Source organism: Pristiophorus japonicus, chromosome 15, assembly GCF_044704955.1.
Source record: "Pristiophorus japonicus isolate sPriJap1 chromosome 15, sPriJap1.hap1, whole genome shotgun sequence".
NCBI classification, from domain to species: domain Eukaryota; kingdom Metazoa; phylum Chordata; class Chondrichthyes; family Pristiophoridae; genus Pristiophorus; species Pristiophorus japonicus.
This window is the reverse complement of record NC_091991.1, coordinates 56,972,926-56,999,053: the sequence shown is the minus strand read 5'-3', so window position 1 is coordinate 56,999,053 and position 26,128 is coordinate 56,972,926. Positions and strand designations below refer to the sequence as shown.

At 48.0% G+C, this 26,128-nt stretch overlaps 1 protein-coding gene and 1 pseudogene across 1 annotated transcript in view; one reads left to right on the top strand and one right to left on the bottom strand.

Moving 5' to 3' along the window:
• LOC139281486 (bcl-2 homologous antagonist/killer-like) overlaps positions 1–11,619 on the bottom strand; it is a 67,661-nt gene extending 56,042 nt beyond the window's left edge. Inside the window, exons 1-3 of the mRNA XM_070901658.1 lie at positions 11,550–11,619; positions 11,426–11,455; positions 8,667–8,754 (exon numbers count right to left, since the gene is read on the bottom strand). Of these exons, the coding sequence (XP_070757759.1) occupies positions 8,667–8,742 (76 nt within the window). The 5' untranslated portion in view covers positions 8,743–8,754; positions 11,426–11,455; positions 11,550–11,619. The remainder of the gene's footprint in view (positions 1–8,666; positions 8,755–11,425; positions 11,456–11,549) is intronic.
• A 5,155-nt stretch (positions 11,620–16,774) lies between these two features.
• Positions 16,775–16,953, top strand: LOC139225944 (U2 spliceosomal RNA; annotated as a pseudogene).
• The last annotated feature ends 9,175 nt before the right edge of the window (positions 16,954–26,128 follow it).

Below are 26,128 nucleotides of genomic sequence, written 5' to 3'. Positions count from 1 at the left end.
GCAGCACCGGGAGTCCTCCAACAGCGTGCTGGGACGGCCTCCCCGTGTGTCTCTGTTCGTGTCTCTCTCACTCTCTGTCTGTCAGTGTCTGTGTTTCTGACAGCGAGGGGTGGAGGGGAGGGGGGGTGGAGGAGAGGGAGTGGAGTGGGGGAAGAGGGGGGGGAGTGGGGGTGGGGGGTGGAGTGGGGGGGAGAGGGTGGAGGGGGTGGAGTGGGGGGGGTGGAGGGGGTGGAGTGGGGGGGGTGGAGGGGGTGGAGTGGGGGGGGTGGAGGGGGAGAGGGTGGAGGGGGTGGAGGGGGTGGAGTGGAGGGGGTGGGGGGAGAGGGGTGAGAAGGGGAGAGGGGTGAGAAGGGGAGAGGGGTGAGAAGGGGAGGGGGGTGAGAAGGGGAGGGGGGTGAGAAGGGGAGGGGGGTGAGAAGGGAGGGAGAGGAGGGGGGTGAGAAGTGGAGGGGGGCGAGAAGGGGAGGGGGTGAGAAGGGAGGGAAAGGAGGGAGGGGAGGGGGGGTGAGTGGAGGGGGGTGGGGGGGGGGAGGAGAGGGAGTGGGAGGAGAGGAGGGGGAGGGAGGGGGAGGGAGGAGGAGAGAGGGAGGGGAAGGGAGAGGAGGAGAGAGGGAGGGGAAGGGAGGGGAGGAGAGAGGGAGGGGAGGAGAGAGGGAGGGGAAGGGAGGGGGGAGAGAAGGGAGGGAGCTGGTTGGGGGGGAGAAGGGAGGGAGGGGAGGGGGGGAGAGAAGGGAGGGGGGGAGAGAAGGGGGGGGAAGAGAGAGAGAGAAGAGAGAAGAGAGGAGAAGAGAGAAGAGAGAGGGAGGCTGAACGGGTCGGGCCCGGCCGGGCCCAAGACTTCGAGCTTAGACTTACCAGATTGACAGGTCGGGTCCGGGGTCCGGGGGGTCGGGTCGGAGGGGAGGGGGGGTCGGTCGGTCGGAGATCGGTTGGGGGGGGAGGCGGAGATCGGTTCGGGGGAAGGAGGCGGAGATAGGTCGGGAGGGGAGGTCGGTCGGGGAGGGGCGGTCGGGAACAGAGGTCGGTCAGGGGAAAGATCGGGAGCGAAGGTCGGGGGGGATTGGTCGGGAGCAGAGGGGGGGGGGAAGGTCGGGAGCGGGGAAAGCGGTGGGGGGGGGTGTGGGAGCGGGAGTCAAGTCGGGTCGGGTCCGGTCCGGAGGAAGCAGGAGCTGGGCGTGGGAGGCAGCCTTATCAACGCAGCCCCAGTGAGGCCATTCGGCCAGATCTAGGGGCTGCGTGCTTCGGGCCTCTCCCACACAGTTTTGGGCACCTGGAGCTACTGCACATGCGCACCCACTGTAGCACGCCTGTGCAGAGGTCCCGGCAGTTTTCAGCGCAGGGACCTGGCTCCGCCCCCGCACAGCTCGTGCTGCGCTGCGCCCAGCTCCAGAGGGCCTGCAGGGAGCCGGAGAATAGGTAGGTTTTTTTTAGGCGCGCTTTGTGGCGCGAAAAACGGGCGTCCAGGTCGGGGCTGCGCCGTTCTAGGCGCGGCCCGAAACTTGGGCCCATTCTGTCTACAACAATCCGATAGACATTAGCGTAGGGATGACTTTCTCCAATTTATTCCTGCATCCTTTTGGAAAACGACTGGCCTACACTTTTGATATTCACAATGTCAAGGCTGAAATCAAGAACTCGGCAGAATATGAATCTGCTTCTTCCCCAATCCATGGAGCAGCACTCCAATGGACTATACCACAACACCAACCAAGGGACAACTCGGACATGGAGCTACTGAGCTACCTTTTGAAACTACAAAATTGCATAGGACTTAAAAATTCAACTCTTTATGCTATAAACTATCTGTTTGATTGTATATAAGTACTTATAGTTTGTAAAACAGAAAATCCTGCTGACACTGTCACTAAAGATAGAATTGTGTCTCCACAAGTAACTGTGTAGCCATGTTATTTGCATGTGTAACAGTGGCTGCTGGAACCTATTCACAAAGACTTCCTGGGGGTTGAGAAGATTTCCTCATTGTGCTACGTGTAACAAAATTAGAGAGGCTTTCATTATAAGCAGGTTTACAATTGTGTTACACAGAGGAAATCTTCGCCCTGATGTTTTTGATGGCCTTTGAATTGACAAATCTATTGCTCAGATCTATCTCAGTAAATGACCATGAAGGAAAACTGTCGCACAAAGTATAATATTTGAACTTGCTTCTTGCCCCATAAATTTGGTTTTGTTTAAAAAGTAGTGCACTATTCAATGCAAATAAAAAACAAATGTTAAACAAATCCTGGCACCAGCACTGGGTTTTTGCAAGTTCAAGGATCACGTGTGCGGATTCCTTATCTAATGAGGATTACATCATCTCGTATTACAGTAAACACTGCTCTTTATAAGACCCGATACCTGTAATGCTTCGTTTCCCATCATATGACTGAATGCCTTTTGTAAATGATTTGTGTTCACACCATGTTGGATTGAAGAGTTGGCTAAAGGTGATTTGCTTCTGGAGAAAAGTCATGTTTCCCAATGCAGATAAAAGGGCAAAACTACATGATCCTAAAAGTAAGACTGGCAAAATGTGATCTTTGGTTTCACACCAAGGTAATTTGTTAGAAATAATGAGATATGCAAAATTATGCAACACTATATTACCTTCCAGAGAGTCACAAGTTTGAGTTTCAGTAATATATCTTACTGCCTACTTTACACAGGTAAGTTTCATCAGTTCTTAGCCAAGGTGTGCTAAGCAGAATTGAGATGGTCCACTTCTTGTTGGATGGAAGAGGCACTGGCTGATTCTGCCTGAATTGTGCCTCTTGGCAATAGGCCATGGCCTAGACTGCGCTACACGCCTACCAAGAGCAGGATACTTAATGGGGAGAACCATGCAAAAGAAAAAGTGGAGAAAATAGAAAGATTTCTTCTCCGCAGCTCCAAAAAATGTTTGCAGTTTATGTTTTTAAATTTACAAAATAGTGTAATTGCATACAGTAAAAAAGAGATACCTCAGCAGTGTTTTACTACACTAGGCCTTACTATTTTCTATGTAAACAATAGCTGTAAAAAATACCACAAGGACTGCAGTGGTTCGAGGTTTCCCATTACCAGTGTCTCAGGACAACTAGAGATGAGCCATAAGTGCAGTTTTGCCAGTGTTGCTTGCAATCGTGAAAAATATATTTAAATGTGCAAAAAATATTGTTGCCAAGTCATGTGCACTGTAAGAATGAACTTAATTATTCTGCTTTATGTCAGCGAAGTATTATGATTTCAACAATGCAAAAACTAACCATTTTTAATTATCACAAAGATCAAACCTCTTCTCAGAGTGAAAAAAATAGCTCATTTGGTTAGGAAATTTAGTACCCTAATACTTAGGTAGTGTTGAACTACCAGGATACTGTGACTTTTAACCCCACCCAGGGAAAGCTATGTGGTGAGACTGGGGACAAACCGAAAATATGTCTCATTCCTCACCAAGTATCCCTTAACACAATGAACACAAAAACAATTTTACATTTTAAAGTATATATTTTACAGTAGAGACTAAGGGCCCAAGTTTCCACATGATTTGCGCCTGATTTTTAGGAGCAACTGGTGGAGAACGAACTATCTTAGAAATCGCAATTCTCCACATTTTTTTTTCTGCAGTTCTAGTCAGGTAGAACAGTTCTACTTTGAAACAGAATTTTTTCTTCAAAAGGGGGCGTGTCCGGCCACTGACGCCTGATTTGAAAGTTTCCACAGTGAAAACGTACTCCAAACTAAAGTAGAATGGAGCAAGTGAAGATTTTTGTAGAACTGAAAAAACCTGTTCTACACATTAAAAAATCAGGCGCAGGTTACAAATTAGGCGTCCAGAACGTGGGGGGGGGGGGGGGGGGGAGGGGAAGTCATTAAATTCTATAATAAAACCTTATTTATACTTATACAAATATTATACAAATAAATCCAACCTGAATAAACATTTATAATCAAAGAAAAGATTAAATAAACCATCTTCCTACCTGTGTGAAAGTGCTTCAGGCAGGCCTTTCGGGACCGAAGGCTGAACGGGTCGGCCCGAGACATCGGGCAGGGCCCGTCCCCAGCACCAGATTTACAGGTAGGTGGCGTTGGGTTGGGTCGGGTCGGGAAGGTTCGGTTCGGGTCGGGGGGGGGGGGGTGGGGAGGGAGGGGAGGGAGAGAGAGAGGGGGGGAGGGGGGGAGGGAGAAGGGGGGGAGGGAGAGAGGGAGGGAGAGAGAGAGAGGGAGGGAGGTCAGGTCGGATCCAGTCCAGGAGCGGGAGTCGGGTCGGGTTGGGTCCAGTGGGGGTGCGGGGTCGGGTCGGGTCGGGGGGCGGGAGCGCAGGTCGGGTCGGGTCCAGTCGGAGGGGCGGGGGGCGGGGAGCGGGAACAGGAGCACGGGTCGGGTCGGGTCCAGTGGGGGGGGCGGGGAGCGGGAACAGGAGCACGGGTCGGCTCGGGTCCAGTTGGGGAGGCGAGGAGCGGGAACAGAAGCGCGGGTCGGGTCCAGTCGGCGGGGGGCGGAGCGGGAACAGGAGCACGGGTCGGGTCGGGTCGGGTCGGGTCCAGTCGGGGGGGGGGGGGGACGGAGCGGGAACAGGAGCGCGGGTCGGGTCCAGTCGGGGGGGGGGGGGCGGAGCGGGAACAGGAGCGCGGGTCGGGTCGGGTCCAGTCGGGGGGGGGGGAGCGGGTGTCGGGTCTGGTCCGGAGGCGGGGGGGGGGGGGCGGGGAGCAGGTGTCGGGTCTGGTCCGGAGGCAGGGGGGGGGGGCGGGGAGCGGGTGTCGGGTCTGGTCCGGAGGCGGGGGGGGGGGGGGGGCGGGGAGCAGGTGTCGGGTCTGGTCCGGAGGCAGGGGGGGGGGGGCGGGGAGCGGGTGTCGGGTCTGGTCCGGAGGCGGGGGGGGGGGGCGGGGAGCGGGTGTTGGGTCTGGTCCGGAGGCGGGGGGGGGGGGGGGGGGGCGGGGAGCAGGTGTCGGGTCTGGTCCGGAGGCAGGGGGGGGGGGGGCGGGGAGCGGGTGTCGGGTCTGGTCCGGAGGCGGGGGGGGGGGGCGGGGAGCGGGTGTTGGGTCTGGTCCGGAGGCGGGGGGGGGGGGCGGGGAGCGGGTGTTGGGTCTGGTCCGGAGGCGGGGGGGGGGGGCGGGGAGCGGGTGTCGGGTCTGGTCCGGAGGCGGGGGGGGGGGGGCGGGGAGCGGGTGTTGGGTCTGGTCCGGAGGCGGGGGGGGGGGGGGGCGCGGGTGTCGGGTCTGGTCGGGGGGGGGGGAAGCAGGAGCTGGCCGTGGGAGGAGCCTTATTCACGCAGCCCCAGTGAGGCCATTCGGCCAGGGCTAGGGGCTGCGTGCTTCGGGCCCCTCCCACACCGTTCGGCGCCTGGAGCTACTGCACTTGCATGCCCACTGTACCGCGCATGTGCAGAGGTCCCGGCACTGTTTTCAGCGCAGGTACCTGGCTCCGCCCCCTACAGCCCCTGCTGCGCTGCGCCGAGGGCCAGAGGACCTGCAGGGAGGTGGAGAATACGGAGGATTTTTTTAGGCGCTCTTTGTGGCGCGAAAAACGGGCGTCCAGGTCGGGACTGCGCCGTTCTATGCGCGTGTGGAAACTTGGGCCCTAAGAGTTTTGAACTCTTTAGTTACAATTCTTTTTTGATTAGTCCTCCCTAGTAATTTATTTTGATTTTAAATCTTGTACGAGGCCAGAGTCTCAATAAAGGAACAGATTATTATGCGTAGACGTAAAGATTATCTGTACAGCAATAATTTAGAAACATAGAAAATAGGTGAAGGAGTAGGCCATTTGGCCCTTCGAGCCTGCACCACCATTCGATAAGATCATGTCTGATCATTCCCTCAGTACCCCTTTCCTGCTTTCTCTCCATACCCCTTGATCCCCTTAACCGTAAGGGCCATATCTAACTCCCTCTTGAATATATCCAATGAACTGGCATCAACAACTCTCTGCAGCAGGGAATTCCACAGGTTAACAACTCTCTGAGTGAAGAAGTTTCTCCTCATCTCAGTCCTAAATGGCCTACCCCTTATCCTAAGACTGTGTCCCCTGGTTCTGGACTTCCCCAACATCGGGAACAATCTACCCACATCTAACCTGTCCCGTCCCGTTAGAATCTTGTAAGTTTCTATGAGATCCCATCTCATCCTTCTAAACTCCAATGTATAAAGGCCGAGTTGATCCAGTCTCTCCTCATATGTCAGTCCAGCATCCCGGGAATCAGTCTGGTGAACCTTCACTGCACTCCCTCAATAGCAAGAACGTCCTTCCTCAGATTAGGAGACCAAAACTGAACACAATATTCCAAGTGAGGCCTCACCAAGGCCCTGTACAACTGCAGTAAGACCTCCCTGCTCCTATACTCAAATCCCCTAGCTATAAAGGCCAACATACCATTTACCTTCTTTACCGCCTGCTGTACCTGTATGCCAACTTTCAATGACTGATGAACCATGACACCCAGGTCTCATTGCACCTCCCCTTTTCCTAATCTGCCACCATTCAGATAATATTCTGTCTTCGCGTTTTTGCCCCCAAAGTGGATAACCTCACATTTATCCACATTATACTGCATCTGCCATGCATTTGCCCAGTCACCTAACCTGTCTAAATCACTCTGCAGCCTCTTAGCGTCCCCCTCACAGCTCACACCGTCACCCAGTTTAGTGTCATCTGCAAACTTGGAGATATTACACTCAATTCCTTCATCTAAATCATTGATGTATATTGTAAAGAGCTGGGGTCCCAACACTGAGCCCTGCGGCACTCCACTAGTCACTGCCTGCCATTCTGAAAAGGACCCGTTTATCACGACTATCTGCTTCCTGTCTGCCAACCAATTCTCTATCCACGTCAGTATATTACCCCTAATACCATGTGCTTTGATTTTGCACACCAATCTCTTGTGTGAGACATTGTCAAAAGTCAGCATGGATTTAGAGGGGGAGATGCTGCCTGACCAAACTCCTCAAATTCCATGCGGAAATGACAAACCAAGTGTACCTCGACATCCAAAAGGCACTTGATAAAGTTTAACATGAAGAGCTATTAAGTATACTCAATGCTGCGGGAATTCAGGGCAAACCCTAGGAATTAATAAGAAACTGTTTGATGATAGAAAACAATGAGTAGTCATTAGAGGATTTATGTTCGAGTGAGGAAGGAAGTAGTGAGTGGGGTACCTCAGGGCTTAGTGCTCGGACCATTGGATTCAGAAACTTAATGCAAAGTGATCAATTTAGTATAAGATGTTAGATATGGCCCTTACGGCTAAAGGGATCAAGGTTTATGGAGAGAAAGCAGGAAAGGGGTACTGAGGTGAATGATCAGCCATGATCTTATTGAATGGTGGTGCAGGCTCGAAGGGCTGAATAGCCTATTCCTGCACCTATTTTCTACGTTTCTATACCAAACTAGTAGGGGCGGTGGAATCAGAGGAGACAGCTCAGAAATTACAGAATGAGTTTGATAAAATATGTAAGTAGGCAGGACAATGGCGGATCAAATTTAATGTGGGTCACGGGTTCAAGCTGCATGCCAGAGACTTGAGCACATAACCTAAGCTGACACTTCAGTGCAATACTGAGGGAGTACTTCACAGTCAAAGGTGTCCTCTATTAGATGAGCCCTCTCAGGTGGATGTAAAAGATCCCATGGCACTATTCGAAGAAGAGTAGGGAAGTTCTCCCGGTGTCCTGGCCAACATTTATCCTTCACCAGCATCACTTAAAAAACAGATTTTCCAATTGTTTACCTCATTGCTGTTTATGGTACCTCACTAAGTGCAAATTGGCTGCCACATTTCAACAGTGATTACACTTCAAATAGAACTTCACTGGTTGTAAAGCACTTTGGGGCATACTGAGGTTGTGAAAAGCACTATATAAATCCAAGTTCTTTCCTGCTTTAATACAGACAAATGTAAAGTGCTACACATAGGAAGGGAAAATAGATACATATTCATGAATGGTGTTAAAATAGCTGAGGATGAAAGGGACCGTGTAGTCTTAGTAGATTCAATGCTAATCATGTCCAACCAATGCAGAGCAGCAATGAATAAAGCCAATAGGATGTTGGAACTACATAGACAAAAAAAAGTATAATATAAATCAGAGGAGGTAATGATTAAACATTATAATGCTCTGCTCAGACCACACCTGGAAAATTGTGTCCAGTTCTGATCAAAACACCAGAGAGACATTCAAGAGCTGGTGGTAGTTCAGAGAAGAGCCACGAGGCACAACCCTAGTGTCAGGGGTTTGAGAAAAGACAGGAGAAACTTGCACTTTTCAGTCTAGTAAGGAGGCATCGGAGAGGTGATTTTATCAAAGTGTATAAGATTGCTAAGGATATAAAAAAAGGTATATCATTTTAAACTGTGGGAGTAAAACTAGGGGGCACAAGTTCAAACTAGTAAAAGGTACTTTTAGGATTCCCATCAGCAAATTCTTCTTTACACATAGAGTGATCAACATGTGGAATAAACTCCAGATAGAGTAGTGGAAGGCAAAAACCCTGGAATAATTCAAGAAACATTTGAATGCTACAATGGGGGGCTATTCGGATCTCTCTGGATGGATGAATTAAGATTGACCTTCCTCATTTGTAATTATCCTGTAATCGTGTATTGTTGATGTATACTTCAAATGACTTGACTTCTAAATGCCTGCCAGCTATTCTGTTTATATTCAATGGAGACAAACCTGTGTCAACCTCGCTGTTCTTCTTTTCGTGTGATGAACATGACCTGCATGGATCACCACGGTTTCCAGTTGCCATGATGTTGCAGTTCTGTTAAAAAGAAGAAACAGATTGTCTCAAATAAGATGTTTAATTGGAAAACAGTGCAACTACACCTTTAAAGCAGCTTTTCATGAACATCAGGTAGTCATAGCTTTCTAAGGTCAACGGTATTTTTCTTCCTTTTCGAGGACAGCGTTATCTGTGTGGAATTTACTCCAATTCTTATTAAAATGGCTATAAAATGCATCGTCTGCTGGCTAAACTTCCCAGAGAAAACATTCCCCTTCCCAAATCTCCACATCCCCAGCATAGTCTGGAAGAAAACATTTTTTGGCTGAAAATCCACAGATCACAATCCCAATGGCCTCCTGTGCTGACCCTGCCAGTGGAAGAACAGCCAATTACCATGGAGCAGGCTGGAGCAAGTAGAACATTGGATGTATCTCTGGTGCCTGCCTATCTATGATTGCTGGAAATTCTATGCCTGCTTGTGGGGGCAGGATTTGTCCAGGCCCTCCCCACCCATGACCAAGGTCCTCTTTGCCCCCTGAGCTAGGAAGCTGATCTGGAAAAAACATTTTTAACTGCCTCTCTTCAAGGGTCCTGAACACATATGCACCGTCAGGCAGGCCAATATGTCTCCACTCACTCAATGTAGTGGTTTCCATGTATACGTCAGATCCCTGTCCAGCCTAAGGAGTGGGAATTCACTGTGTAGAGTCTCCATCCCAATTCAACCCCATAGCCATTAGTTACCTTGGATGCAGGTTCTGCTCTTTAATAGGTAACGATGAAACTGTTGGAAACGACAGAGCACCAATTACATTGGGAGACCAGTAGAAGCCCCTTTCCTGCAATTTCAGGGCCTTAATGTTCAAGGTTGTACATTTAAGCTCCATTCTAACACTTGAACACAATGGTTCTTATGTTCTTATGGTTGGGAATTTGCAGTCGGGATGACGGCAAACTGCAGCGTTTGCCATCATTCAGCCTTTGAAACTGACCACAACGTCGGGATTTGCCGCATGCGCAGGTTTTGCTGCTGACTGCAAAGTTCGGGCCATAATCTAGATTAATGCTTTGGTGCAATACTGCATGAATCCTCATTATCGGGGGTGCTTTTTTTGGCCCCATCTCCTGGTTTCAGTGGCTGAAAGAATGTAAGAGATCCCACTGGAATATGCAAAGGAGAGCAGGAAGTTCTCCCAGTGTCTTGACCAACATTCCTCCTTCAATCAATAGTACCAAAAATGATTAATTGGTAATGCTTCTCATTTCCGATTTATGAAACTTTGATGTACACAAATTTACCCACAAAGCAATAGTAACTGCACTTCAAAAGCAATTTATTGAATGTGAATAATTTTGTAACGTCATGAGGATGCAATAAAGCAAATGCAATAAATGCAAGTACTTTTGTTCACGTAGTGCCCTTGTTTTACCAGGATTTTCATGCACATGTACACTTAGCCATAATATCTTTGTCGTGTTGGTAGAAAGTTACGCGAAATCATCAGGGGGCGGGTTTTCAAAGTTAATCATTTTTCCTTCTGTTTCAGAAGAGCCACTGCAGAGATTGTGGGTGTAAAATATGAGGAGTGATAATTATCGCAATGTTTGTAAAAGAACATTCATTGATCTCCAGTGTCATCCAAGCACCAGGCAATGAGAGGCTGCCTGGGGTTCCCCCACCCCCGCAGTGTGAGTGTGTGTGTGGGGTGGGGGGGGAGCACTGGCCGCCCCTATCTCTATCCCCGGAGTGAGTGTGTGTCGGGGGTGGGTGGGGGAGCACTGGCCGCCCCTATCTCTATCCCCGGAGTGAGTGTGTGTGTGTGTGTGGGGGGGGGGGGGGCCGGGGGAGCACTGGCCACCCCTATCTCTATCCCCGGAGTGTGTGGGGGAGAGGGGGGGGGGGGGGGGCCGGGTGAGCACTGGCCACCCCTATCTCTATCCCCGGAGTGAGTGTGTGTGTGGGTGGGGGGGGGGGGGGGCCGGGGGAGCACTGGCCACCCCTATCTCTATCCCCGGAGTGAGTGTGTCGGGGGTGGAGGAGCACTGCCGCCCCTATCCCTATTCCCGGAGTGTGTGGTGGAGAGGGGAGGGGGGGGGGGGCGGGTGAGCACTGGCTGCCCCTATCTCTATCCCCGGAGTGAGTGTGTGTGTGTGTGTGTGTGTGTGGCGGGGGGGGGGGGGGGGGAGCCCTATCTCTATCCCCGGAGTGAGTGTGTGTGTGTGTGTGCCGGGGGAGCACTGGCCGCCCCTAACCCTATCCCCAGAGTGAGTGAGGAGGTGGGGGGGGGGGGGCGCTGGCCGCCCCTATCCCTATCCCCGGACTGAGGAGTGTGTGGTGAAGCACTCGCTCCCTGCCTGGGGCGGGAGGGCTCGAACAACAGATCAGAAAGGAGACACTGGAGAAAGGGTCACACTCACACCTCCAGCTGGCTGGCCGCCCACTGACACCGCGTGGCCTTTAACTGAGGGGCGAATATAAAAGTCCCTTGGCCAGCCGGCCCCTCCCCCCGCCTTTGGGAACATCGCCCCCTCCTTCACCCGCCATCAATCCCACCTCACCGACTGAAAGCATCGACCGCACTATATCGGTCAGCTTTCTTTGTTCGCGCGGTGTTCCCAATGCGGAAAACAACAGGGCACAGCGGTGAGCGCCACGCCAACTCTTCCGCAATCAGCAGCTCATACTGTAAAACATCTTGGCTCTTACCCTTTCAAAGTCGGGATAGCGACAGCCGCCCTATAGAACAATAAAAAGTTGCAAATTAGATTGTAATCGGTTATTATCGAGCAATTTGTTGTTATTTTCCGTGCAGAAAGCTGGCGGTACTCACAGCAGCGTCACTCTCACCCAGCCGGTTTGTATTCTCACTGCCTCACCTGTAGGCAGCACCTGTACCTGCTGCACCTGAGCAAACACTGATGTCATCTCCCAAGCCCTCCCCACAGCCTTTCAGCTGGTTAACTGCAGCAGCTAGTGCTCAGTGCTGACTGATCTCGAGTCTCTCTTGCTCGCCACAATACTCCATTCGGTCAAGAGCTTTCCCCAACTGTTTCAGAATATTCTCATAACCTCTGGGTGCTCACTGCCCATGGATATCTATTTTATAAAGTCTACAGAGCGTTATAGGGTGACAAAGTGGGGTTGATGAGCCAGTGTCAGCTGTGGCTCAGTGAATAAGTAGCACTCTTGCCTCTGAGTCAGAAGGTTGTGGGTTCAGGGACTTGAGCACAAACAAATCTGTCGGATGAGACATTAAACCGAGGCCCGTCTGCTCTCTCAGGTGAATATAAAAGATCCGATGGCACTATTTCAAAGGAGGGCAGGGTTGGTTATTCCTGGTGTCCTGGCAAATATTTATTCCTCAATCAATATAACAAAAAAACAGATTATCTGGTCATTATCACATTGCTGTTGAGGGAGCTTGCTGTGCGCAAATTAGCTACTGTGTTTCCTACATTGCAACAATGACTACACTGCAAAAGTATTTAATTGCCTTTAAATCACTTTGAGACATCGTTCAAGGTGCTTTATAAATCCAAGTCTTTTCTTTTATGACCTTATTGAATGGCGGAGCAGGCACGAGGAGCTGTATGGCCTACTTCTGCTTCTATTTCTGATCTTAAACTGTCACCATTCTCACTTCTGTTTCTCTCTTTGTCTCCTGTTTTTCTCTCTGCTTCGCTTCTGATGGCCGGGAGGACTGGCGCAGGATGAATGAATCATGACTGCTTCCAGGAAACCAAGCACAGACCCGCATGATGCGTTGTCTGTGGTCGCAGACTACTCCCAAAGCAAGCGCTCTACTCGGAACTCCTACATGGCAAGCGATTTCCAGGTGAGCAGAGGAAACGTTTCAAGGACACCTTCAAAGCCTCCTTGATAAAGTGCAACATCCCCACCTACACCTGGGAATCCCTGGCCCAAGACCACCCTAAGTGGAGGAAGAGCATCCGGGAGGGCGTTGAGCACCTCAAGTCTCGAAGCCGAGAGCATGCAGAAAGCAAGCACAGGCAGCGGAAGGAGCGTGCGGCAAACCAGACTCCCCACCCACCCTTTCCTTCAACGACTGTCTGTCCCACCTGTGACAGAGACTGTAATTCCCGCATTGGATTGTACAGTCACCTGAGAACTCACTTTTAGAGTGGAAGCAAGTCTTCCTCGATTTCGAGGGACTGCCTATGATGATGGGTCGAGAACTAACTGGACATTGAGGGAGTGTAATCTCTTGCTGCTGAGAAAGATACCAGGCTGATAATAGGCAAAGCAATCTGAGTGCAATCTATGACAGCTTTGACCTTGGAGAAGCCTACAATGTGAACAAAGCTTGGTGCACTTTTGTTCAGCTTCGCTCTCCATTGGGAATGTGATTTCGGTGTTCCTCCTAGTGTAGAGAGCCTTAATGATCTTCCTGATACAGAGGTGCAAGCGAACTGATATGTCACCTATTTCACCTGCTGCAACCTAGAATGAGCTCATGGCATAAACTTTAAGGGTCACGGTGATTTTGACAGCCACAGGTGGTGCTGTCCATGTGCTGATTGGGGCTCCAGCAGGTGACAACTTCATGACTGCCACCTTGGGGAAGTACAGGGGCCTCACACATTTCTCCTCGGTAAAGTTGAGGTATATGAAGTGCTCCCTGAAGACCCTCGATTGGTACTGTGCAGTGCCATCCTCCTCCCTCTTCTCCCAGCTGCTGCTGGTTCTCTCCTGTCTTCGCTGTTTATCCTCATCCTCCAGCCCCAAAGGTAGGCCAACCAGAACATCCGGTTTTAACTGGAACAACCGGTTTTAACTGAAACATCCGGTTTTAACTGTAACAACCACAATAATGATTGACAGTTTAACACAATTATTATTTAGTGCATACAATATTTTTAAAAAGGGAGGCAGAGTTAATCTAGGTACTTATAGGCCAGTTAGCTTAACATCTATGGTAAGGAAAGTTTCAGAGTCTTTAAATAAGGATCAACCTACCACATATCTAAATAAAGAGAAAATAGTTAGAAGTAGCCAGCATTGATTTCAAAAGGCTCAATTGTGCTTGACAAACCTATAGAATTCTTTGAGGTAAAAGAACTGGCAGGTGGGGAAATGCAGTGGATGCAGTGCAACTGGACTCTAGGACCCCGAGATGAGCATCCAACCACATATCCGCGCCATCACTAAGACCACCTACTTTCACATCTGTAACATCGCCCGACTCCACCCCTGCCTCAGTTCATTTGCTGCTAAAACCCTCATTCATGCCTTTGTTACTTCTAGACTTGACTATCCCAATGCACTCCTGCTTCCCATCTTCCACCCTCCATAAACTTAAGCTTATCCAAAACTCTGCTGCCTGTGTCCCATTCACCAATCGCCCCTGTGCTCGCTGACCTACATTGACTCCCAGTTGAGCAACACCTTGATTTTTAAATTCTCATCCTTGTTTTCAAATCCCTCCATGATCTCACCCCTCATTATCTCTGTAATCTCCTCCAGCCCCACAACCCACCAAGATATCAGCACTCCTCCAATTTTGGCTTCTTGCGCATCTCCAATTTTAATCGCTCCACTATTGTCAGCCGTGCCTTCAGCCACCAAGGCCCTAAGCTCTATTTGCTCACATGGAGGATAAATGCTGGCATGGACTAGTTGGGCCGAATGGCTTGTTTCTATGTTGTAATTTCTATGTGCTACTAAATTGTAACTTGTGTGTATTTTCTTTAGGCTGTTCTGTTAATTTATACATATTTGTCTATGTTTCTTATGATTTGTATTTTTGTATACAGTACACTTTTTTCATAGTTCCTGTGAAGGGCAGGGTTTTTTTTCCCCAAGAGGAGACGGTTGGCAGAGCTGTAGTCTTTCTGGTTTCAGTTAAAAGTCTTCATGCTTTCTTTAGCATGACTGCTTCACGTTTCTTCCATTAATGAAATGCTTCAATTCCTTACCATTCAGGTTGATTCATGAAAGTCCTCTTTCACACTAAAGAGATGCAGAGGTTCTAGTCTCTGATCAATGGCTTAAGTATGATCTCAATGCTGAAGGTGAAAGACACAAATCAATATGTTGACGAGTTCCATTATTCATGTTACCACACATATTTCGGGTAAACACTAGGCATTGTCTGGATTGTAATAAATCCAAGTAAACAATAACACAGTTTCACCAATACTATTAGTAGAGCGAAACCGTCATGACAGGTGAGTTTTTAACACCTGACCAAATGACTTAAACAGTACTTATGTAATGCCTTGTGCATGCAACAATAGATTCACTTCACAGTCAAGCATTCTGTACAAAAAGGTTTAATCTTGATATTACTAAATTGTATTTTGTCTGTAATTATTGCATCAATGTGTATATGGGTGCAGGCTCGAAGAGCCAAATGGCCTACTCCTGCACCTATTTTCTATGTTTCAGATTTTATAGTTATGTTTTGCAGTAATTTGTTCATTGTTAAATGTGTTTATCCTCAGATTCTTTTAAAATAACATAAGAAAGCAAAGGACAACAGACCTTTGGTCCACCAGGGCCCTTCTTTTCACTAACCATCATATACCTTACCCAATTTTATTTAATCTGCTTCTACAAATTGATTCTCCCTCTCCTTACAAGTAATCTAGCAAAGCTCCAGAAAACCTATCAAAATTACATCCTACGTTATTCATTCTTGACTGCTTGATTTCCAAGTTATGGCTTTTCCACAGTGCCACATTGTTCTGGACCACATTTGATCATCTCTTTATGTTGAGCCATCTAATTGGTCAAATTCCCTTTGAATGCTATCAATCTCCATTACACTCAGCACTTGAGCAGTAAGTGCCACAAGACATTTAACAATACTGCAATAAGGTACCTCCCCCCCTTCCAAATTATTCTGTATAGAGTAATGGCAGGGGGTACAGAACATACCCTGTGGACATCCACTTCCTGTCCCCAAACAAAACTTTTTCAAATTATCATCGGTTTCTGCTTTTTACTGCCAACCTCCTAACTACCTAATTTGCAATTATATCCCTTAATCATCTCTGGAAGGCTCAAATATGGAACACGATCAAATGCCTTCTCAAAATCAAATTATATTGAACAGCTCAAAATCAAATTATATTGGACAGTCCTCATTTACTCATTTAATTACTTCCTCAAATATTTCATGTAGATTTGTGAGGTTTTCAGATTTAGAGGCTAACTGTTCTTTGTTTAGCTGGTTTCCCTTATTTTCCTAAAATGCGATTGAGCAATTTTCAAACTCAAACTCATTTAAGTGATCTATAATTGCTGGAATTAGGTCACACTCCTTTTTTGAAAATCAAGGTTGTCGTCCAATGCCCAGGTACAATTTCTGAATTTAAGTAGCTTCTAAAAATATTAACCAGTCCCTTACCTATTCCCAATTTCTTTTCAGATTCTAGTGTGTATTCTTTCTGGTCAAGATACCATATGGAGATTTATTTTCATAACACGCATGCACTTTGTAGTGTATGAATAAAAAGTCTGACCAGATACTGTGAGCTCAAAGTAAAGTGTGACTTTAGTCTTTTATTGCAGGTCTCCAGAGTGCCTCTCCAGCCTGTGAGGCCTCCTTAAGTACAGGTGCTCCCAAGGGATTGTGGGATCCCGTGGGACTCCAGGGGATGAGCCCTCTGGTGGTTAAACAAGGTATTTACAAGTTTACATATATAACAACACTCCCCCCCCCCCCCCCCGCCAAAGTCAATCGTGTACCTATTTACAAGGTGAGTCAATCTGGGGCCTGCCTTTCCCTGGTTGATCGTCTCGGTGCAAATGGTGGTTTTGGTGAGTCGTTTGTTGGGCCCTCGCTGGGCTGCTGTGCAGCTGGTCCTGCTGAGCTGCCTGGTGTGGTGAGTCCTGCTGGGCTGCTGCGGGTGATGGATTCTGCTTCATGGTCAACCGCTGTGTTGGTTGCCACTGGTATGTGTGTTGGGGGGGTCAAAAAAGGTAGGGTCTAATGTGGGTTGCTCTGGATAGTCCGTGAATCTGAGTTTGGTTTGGTCCAAGTGTTTCCTGTAGATGAGTCCATTTGAAAGTTTGACCAGATACACCCTACTCGCTTCTCGGCCTTTTGGCTAAGATCAAGTGTAGTATCTGTTCTTATCAGTTTAATATCCCTTATGGGGACATGATATTGAATTGATTTTTGGACAGGGAGCTGGATCAGGGGCATGCCCCGTCCACTCCATGCACCGACCTGGTATTGCAATATTTCCAGGAACGGTGCAACTTCGCCTCTCGGCCTTTTGGCCTAAGATCAAACACATTGGCGCAAAGTGATCTTTGGCGTTAGAGTTGATCTGGAACGAAATTGGATTAAAAAATTTTTTTAAAAAGATACACCCTACTCCCCTCTTTGGCCACAACAGTGCCAGGAAGCCACTTGGGACATTGTCCATAGTTCAACTCAAATACAGGATCATTAATCACAATTTCGCGTGACACATTTGCGCTATCATGATATGTACTTTGTTGAAGCTGCCTGCTCTCTACCTGTTCGTGTAGATCAGGGTGGACTACAAGAGCCTTGTCTTAAGTGCCTTTTTCATGAGCAGTTCAGCAGGTGGAATCCCAGTGAGCAAGTGGAGTCTCGTGCGGTAAGTAAGCAGGACTCGGGATAGGCGAGTCTGCAATGAGCGTTCAGTTACCCTCTTCCACTTGATTGTTTGCACTGCTCTCTCTGCCTGACCATTGGATGCTGGTTTGAATGGGGCAGATGTGACATGTTTGATCCCATTGCGGGTCATGAACTCTTTGAACTCGGCACGGCCCATTATCACTCACAAGGACATCAGGTAGGCCGTGCATGGCAAACATGGCCCGCAGGCTTTCAGTGGTGGCAGCGGATGTGCTTGCCGACATTATCTCACATTCAATCCATTTGGAGTAGGCACCTACAACCATGAGGAACATTTTTCCCAAGAACGGGCCTGCATAGTCGACATGGACCCTAGACCACGGTTTGGAGGGCCAAGACCATAAACTTAATGGCGCCTTCCTGGGTGCATTGCTTAACTGTGAACATGTGTTACATTTGTGCACGCAGGACTCTAAGTCCGCATCAATACCGGGCCACCACATGTGGGATCTGGTTATCACTTTCATCATTACAATGCCTGGATGGGTACTATGGAGGTCACTAATGAAAGTGTCCTTGCCTTTTTTTGGTACCAGTACCCGATTACCCCACAGAAGGCAGTCTGCCTGTATAGACATTTCATCTTTGCGCCGCTGGTACAGCTTTATTTCTTCCTGCATTTCTAATGGGACACTGGACCAGTTCCCGTGAAGCACACAGTTTTTTACTAAGGACAGTAAGGGATCCTGGCTCGTCCAGGTTCTAATCTGTCAGACGATAACAGGTGATTGTTCACTCTCGAATGCTTCCATTACCATAACTAAATCTGCAGGCTGTGCCATTTCCATCCCCGTGGTGGCAATGGCAGCCTACTGAGAGCATCGGCACAGTTTTCTCTGCCTGACCTGTGGCAGATGGCATAATTGTATGTGGACAACGTGAGCGCCCATCTCTGGATGCGGGCCGATGCATTCGTATTTATCCTCTTACTTTCAGAAAAGAGGGATATCAGTGGCTTATGGTCAGTTTCCAATTCAAATTTGAGCCCGAACAGTATTGCTGCATTTTCTTTACCCCATAAACACACGCTAACGCTTCTGTAGGCCCTCTCAGCCTTAGACAGACTTCTGGATGCATAAGCAACTGGTTGCAATTTCCCAGATTCATTAGCTTGCTGCAATACACACCCGACCCCGTATGATGACGCATCACATGCTAGTACCAAACACTTACATGGATCATACAACACAAGCAATTTGTTTGAACATAAGAGTTTTCTAGCTTTTACAAAGGCATTTTCTTGGCTTTTACCCCACACCCATTCGTCTCCTTTACGCAATAAAGCGTGCAGTGGTTCCAACAGTGTGCTGAGACCCGATATGAAGTAGTTCAGGAGTCCTAGAAACAACCGCAGCTCCGTCGCATTCTGTGGCCTCGATTGCCTCCGTCTTCGAATCGGAGGGCCTGATGCCGTCCACCGCGATTCTTCTCCCCAGGAACTCCACTTCAGGTGCCAGGAAAACGCACTTCGAATGTTTTACCCTGAGCCCCATGCGTTTAAGCAGACTAAGAACCCCCTCCAGGTTCTGCAGATGCTCGACTGTGTCCCGACCTGTAACCAAGATGTCGTCCTGGAAGACCACGGTGCGCGGGATTGACCTCAGTAAGCTTTCCATGTTTCTCTGGAATATCGCCGCGGCTGATCGAATCCCAAACGGGCATCTGTTGTAAATGAAGAGACCTTTGTGCGTGTTGATGCAGGTGAGGCCCTTCCATGATTCCTCCAGCTCCTGCATCATGTAGGCCGAGGTCAAATCCACCTTCGTGAACATCTTTCCTCCCGCCAGCGTCCCAAAAAGGTCGTCTGCCTTTGATAGTGGGTATTGATCCTGCTGGGAGAAATGATTGATAGTTACTTTGTAATCACCACAGATTCTGATGGTGCCATCTCCCTTGAGGACTGGAACAATCGGATTGGCCCACTTGTTGAATTCGATCGGTGAAATGATACCCTCTCATTGTAGCCGGTCCAGCTTGATCTCCACCCTCTCTCTCATTATGTACGGTACTGCTCTCACCTTGTGATGGATGGGTCGCACCCCCGGAATTAGGTGGATCTGCACTTTTGCTCCTTGGAACTTCCCGAAGCCTAGTTCGAACAGTGAGGGGAGCTTGTTTAGGACCTGGGCACACAAAGTGTCGTCGACGGGCAAGAGCACTCAGACTTCGTCCTAGTTCCAGCGTATCATCCCCAGCCAGCTCCTGCCGAGCAGCGTGGGGCCATCGCCCGGTACCACCCAGAGTGGTAACTTGTGCACCGCTCCATCGTAGGAGACTTTTACTGTAGCACTGCCGATTACAGGAATCAGTTCCTTTGTGTAAGTTCTCAGTTTAGTGCGAATGGGAGTCAGGACTGGCCTTGAGGCCTTGCTGCACCACAATTTATCAAAAGTTTTTTTGCTCATAATGGACTGACTCTCGCCCGTGTCCAGCTACATTGATACCAGGAGTCCATTTAATTCAACCTTCAGCATTATCGGGGCACACTTTGTGGTAAATATGTGCACCCCATATACCTCTGCCTCCTCGGTCTGAGGCTCTGATTCATCGTGATCTGCCATGGATCTGTCCTCCTCTGCAACATGGTGGTTTGCAGGATTAGCAAGGTTTGCAGCTCGCCTGCACATACGTTGGAAGTGTCCCATTGTTCCACAACCCTTGCAAACGTGACATGAATGGAAACGATGATCACCCCCGCAGCGCCAACAACGTATTAATGGCCTAGCATTCATCACCCTTGGTGATGGACTCTGAGACATCTGCGGACGTGCAGCAGCAGGCATGTGAGGCCTGCCCTGTACGTTATGATTCGAAAACAACATTACTTTGTTCACAGTACTTGTAGCAACACTCGTGTGCTGAGAGATTTGCTTGGTATTGTCACTGGTGGCAATGAATGCCTGGGCTATCGCTATGACTTTACTCAAGGTTGGGGTCTCTACAGTCAAAAGTTTGTGAAGTATTACTTCATGGCCAATGCCAAGTACAAAGAAGTCCCTGAGCATGTGCTCCAAATGTCCTTCAAATTCACAATGTCCTCCAAGGCGTCTTAGCTCGGCGACATAGCTCGCCACTTCCTGGCCTTCAGACCTCTTGCATGCGTAGAACCGGTACCTCGCCATCAGAACGCTTTCCTTCGGGTTAAGATGCTCCCGGACCAGTGTGCACAAATCATCATACGATTTCTCTGTGGGTTTCGCTGGAGCAAGCAGAGTTTTCATGAGGACATACGTTGGTGCCCTGCAAATGGTGAGGAGAATCGCCCTTCGTTTGGCAGCGTTCGCTTCTCCTTCCAGTTTGTTGGCCACGAAGTATTGCTCGGCTCGCTCCACGAAGGTTTCCCAATCATCTCCCTCCGAAAATTTCTCCAGGATGCCCACTGTTCTCTGCATCATTGCGGTGGGGTGCATCATCTGTATCTCATCGCCAGTTGTAGTGTATGAATAAAGAGTCTGACCAAATACTGTGAGCTCAAAGTAAAGTGTAACCTTAGTCTTTTATTGCAGGTCTCCAGAGTGCTGCTCCAGCCTGTGAGGCCTCCTTAAATACATGTGCTCCCATGGGATTGTGGAATCCCTTGAGACTCCAGGGGGTGAGCCATCTGGTGGTTAAACAAGGTATTTACAGGTTTACATATATAACACACTTTACTTTCCTATACATGTAACATAGAATTACATAGAAAACATGGAAACAGCCACTTGTCCGAACCCATCCTTGTTGTTGGTGTTTGTCCTCCACACGAGATGTGGCCTTAATCCTGTGATATATTCACAGAGCACAAGCACACACAGCTCCTAACATGGAGGCAGCTCTCTCGGAAGTCTCTGGAAACTGCCTAGTTCTGTTTAATGATTAACTATGCACGCAGTACACAATACGTCCACATCCACAGTGTGGAGCTACAAACATTACAAGCTTACACACATTACAAATCCCACGTGCTTGTCCTGTTCCTATATCCCTTTACCCGCTTTCCTCCAACCACCTAGCTAAAGAAATAAAAACTTATATTCATATAGCACCTTTCACAACTTTAGGATGTCCCAAAGTGCTTTACAGCCAGTGAAGTACTTTTTGAAGTGTGGTAACTGTTGTAATATAGGGAAACCTGGCAACCAATGCGCACACATTAAGATCGCATGAACATTATCGTCATCATCGGCGGTCCCTCGAACGAGGATGACTTGCTTCCACATGAGTTCACAGATGTTTCAATGAAGGACCCGATGTTCCAGTCCTGAACTCCAATTGAGAGGGTGAAAGGTGCCTGTGTGTTGATTTTTTTAACGTGTGGTGACCATTGCACATCAGCCACCACATGGGCTCGACAGAGCTAGGTCTTTATCCAGTGGCAAGGGTTAACTAGGACAACTGGAGACCTGCTCTGCTGCACGGACCTAGTGCGCACATATATCGCAGTGTGGGCTGGGCCATGCTGCCCCTGGGCCCTCGGCTCTTCTGGGCCCCGTATCCTCATTCGCCGCACCTCCGCCACGATGTTCCAGGGCCCGGCGCTCCAACTCTGTTTATAGCGCCGACCTGTGGTGGTGTTCTCACACAGGTCTGGGTGGCCCACGATTGCATGACCAGCAATGAGATAGATGACTGTATAATCTGTTAGCAATGTTGGTTAAGGGATAAATATTAGTCAGGACACTGGAAGAACTGCCCTGTACTTATTCGAAAGTGTCATGGGATCTTTTACATCACCCAAGAGAACAAAGAGGAACTTTGGTTAGCTTCTCATCCAAAAGACAGCACTTTCATCAGTACAGCATTCTCTCAGTACTGCACTGAAGTGACAGACTAGATTATGTGCTCAAATCCTGGAGTAGGGCTTGAACCTATGACCTTTTGATTCAGTACTACGACTGAGTTAAAGGTGACATAAGGTGCCACATAAAAGGCTAATGCACAAGATAAAAGCTCACTGGGTTGAGGGTAATATATTAACATGGATAGTGGATTAGCTAACTAACAGAAAACAGAGAGTCAGGATAAATGGGTCATTTTCCAGTTGGCAAAGGGTAACTAGTAGGGTGCTACAGGGATCAGTGCTGGGGCCTCAACTATTTACAATCTATATTAGTGACTTGGATGAAGGGACCGAGTGTAATAAAGCCAAGTTTGCTGATGATACAAAGATGGGTGGGAAAGCAAGTTGTGAGGGGGACATAATAATCTGCAAAGAGATATAGATAGGCTAAGAGAGTGGGCAAACATTTGGCAGATGGAGTATATTGTGGGAAAGTGTGAGGTTATCCCCTTTGGCAGGAAAAATAAAAAAGCAAATTATTATTTAAATAGAGAGAAATTACAAAATGCTGTAATTCAGAAAGACCTGGTGGTCCTTGCGCATGAAACACAAAAATTAGTATGCAGGTACAGCAAGTAATCAGGAAGGCAAATGGAATGTTGGCCTTTATTACAAAGGGGATAGAGTATAAAAGCAGGGAAGTTCTGCTACAACAGTACAGAGTATTGGTGAGGCCACACCTGGAGTACTGCATACAGTTTTGGTCACCTTATTTAAGGAGGGATATAGTTGCATTTGAGGCAGTTCAGAGAAGATTCACTTGGTTGATCCCAGAGATGAAGGAGTTGACAATTTAGAACTGAGATGAGGTGAAATTTCTTCTTTCAGAGGGTCATAAATCTGTGGAATTCTCTGCCCCAGAAAGTTGTGGAGGCTGGGTCATTGAATATATTTAAGGTAGAGATAGACAGATTTTTGAGCGATAAGGGAGTGAAGGGTTATGGGGAGTGGGCAGGGAAGTGGAGCTGAGCCCAGGATCAGATCAGCCATGATCTTATTAAATGGCGGAGCAGGCTCGAGGGACCAAATGGCCTACTCCTGCTCCTGATGTTCTTATGACATATAACCTATTCTTAAATGCTGATATGATCTCTAACTCATTTCACAGCATCATGACCCAGATTTTTCTGCATCCTGCCCTAATTCTCTTACATTTAATCTTGTATCTATGTCGCCTTGTTCGAGATCCCTCAATCACTGGAAACAGCCTGTTCCTATATATTCTGCACATCCCTTCTTAATTTTAATCATCTCTATCAAATTATCTTCTATCAAATATTATAGATTCCTGAGCAACATGATGGAATCTGGAATTTGTCGATAATTTTAATTTTTGAAGATTATTTGCATTACACATATGTACGTCCCACTAAAAGGCGTAGCCCACAACTTTTCAGCAGTATGAAACTTCAAACTCTTAATTGTTAGCTTGAGGATGCAGTGAATGTGGACTGGGTTGAAGCATACTAAATAGAAAATGACAGACTCTTGAACTGTTAGTAATTAAATGGAACCGGGTTTGGCACACGACAGGAGGCAGGATCAAAATGGCCAGAGCGACTATTGTATGGTGACTACATCACATTTTATTGCAGGGAGTTAGGAGTTTTAAAGCCATGTTTTGGGAATTGTTCTCTGCAATTTGGTCCAATTTTTTGTGAAAATTACCGGTGCTGGTCCTGAAAGAAAATTAAACGATGAAGTGGTGCAATTAGACGAGTTTCAAGTTTGGAAAAGTCCCTTATTTCCAGTGACAGCCACAGCTGTTTTGGGAAGAAATGTAACTTCCTTCTGTGTACTTCACCAGAAAAAATGTGTATGTGTGCATATATGTCTGACGGTCATAATGATTCTACATATTCCGTCATAACTATAACCTAAGCAACATTCTAGATCGAAAAAGAATAAAAATATTGGAGCAGTATTAGATTTCAGGTCCCAAAAAAATTGCAACGAGCTTAAAAATGATGACAATTAATAGACAAACAACATAAATGCAATAGGTAAATGGCCTGAGCCTAATCCATCTGAATAGCTTCGCAACTCAAATCTTGGCAATCCTGCAGCTCATGCGCTCTCAACCTCTCCCGGTTGCTAAGGAACAACTTAACACGCAAAAAAACAGAGTCACTCCGATAAGCTGCTGGTTAGAAAGCTTTTCAAGCTGTCCCCCAGGTAAGGTTTGTCCCGAGCGGGCAGTGAACGCCGGTGCTGGATGCTGTGAATTATCAGTGACATACATGTATGCTCAGAAACAGTGGTTGTGCAGAAAGCAGCTCTTTCCTTTCAAAAAGTAATACACAGTGGAGTTTCTTTTACAGGGACTGGTGTGCACCAAAGAGGAGGGAGGGGAGAAAAGGGAAAGACAAACAAAATGAAAGGAGGTGATTACAAAAGAACCTATTTGCAGTTTATATTGGTGTGACTTTTCTTCGGCAAGCCGGTATCTGTCGAACTGGTGCAGTAAAATACACAGAACTACTTCTGGAACTGCACGTACTGTCTGAATTAAAACTACTGATGGATCTGAGCAACAGACTGCAATTGTTGGAATCATTGATTTCTATGGCTCTTTACAATATACATTAATGATTTAGAGGAAGGAACTGAGTGTAATATCTCAAAGTTTGCAGATGATACTAAGTTGGGTGGCGGTGTGAGCTGTGAGGAGGACGCCAAGAGGCTGCAGGGTGACTTGGACAGGTTAGGTGAGTGGGCAAATGCATGGCAGATGCAGTATAATGTGGATAAATGTGAGGTTATCCACTTTGGGGACAAAAACACGAAGGCAGAATATTATCTGAATGGCGGCAGATTAGGAAAAGGGGAGGTGCAACGAGACCTGGGTGTCATGGTACATCAGTCATTGCAGGTACAGCAGGCAGTGAAGAAGGCAAATAATATGTTGGCCTTCATAGCTAGGGGATTTGCGTATAGGAGCAGGGAGGTCTTACTGTAGTTGCCTCACCTGGAATATTGTGTTCAGTTTTGATCTCCTAATCTGAGGAAGGACATTCTTGCTATTGAGGGAGTGCAGCGATGGTCCACCAGACTGATTCCCGGGATGGCAGGACTGACATATGAGGAGAGACTGGATCGACTGGGCCTGTATTCACTGGAGTTTAGAAGGATGAGAGAGGATCTCATAGAAATATATAAGATTCTGACGGGACTGGACAGGTTAGATGCAGGAAGAATGTTCCCGATGTTGGGGAAGTCCAGAACCAGGGAACACAGTGTAAGGATAAGGGGTAGGCCATTTAGGACTGAGATGAGGAGAAACTTCTTCACTCAGAGAGTTGTTAACCTGTGGAATTCCCTACCGCAGAGAGTTGTTGATGCCAATTCATTGGATATATTCAAGAGGGAGTTAGATATGGCCCTTACGACTAAAGGGATCAAGGGGTATGGAGAGAAAGCAGGAAAGGGATACTGAGGGAATGATCAGCCATGATCTTATTGAATGGTGGTGCAGACTCGAAGGGCCGAATGGCCTACTCCTGCACCTATTTTCTATGATCGTGGCAGGGTATCATCATAGGCAGTCCCTCGAAATCGAGGAAGGCTTGCTTCCACTCTAAAAGTGAGTTCTTAGGTGACAGAACAGTCCAATACGGGAATTACAGTCTCTGTCACAGGTGGAACAGACAGTCGTTGAAGGAAAGGGTGGGTGGAGAGTCTGGTTTTCCGCACGCTCCTTCTACTGCCTGCACTTGATTTCTGTATGCTCTCGGCGACGAGACTCGAGATGCTCAGCGCCCTCCTCCATTTAGGGCGGTCTTTGGCCAGGGACTCCCAGGTGTCGGTGGGGATGTTGCATTTTATCAAAGAGGCTTTGAGGGTGTCCTTGAAACGTTTCCTCTGCCCACCTGGGGCTCGCTTGCCATGTAGGAGTTCCGAGTAGAGCGCTTGCTTTGGGAGTCTCGTGTCAGGCATGCGAACAATGTGGCTT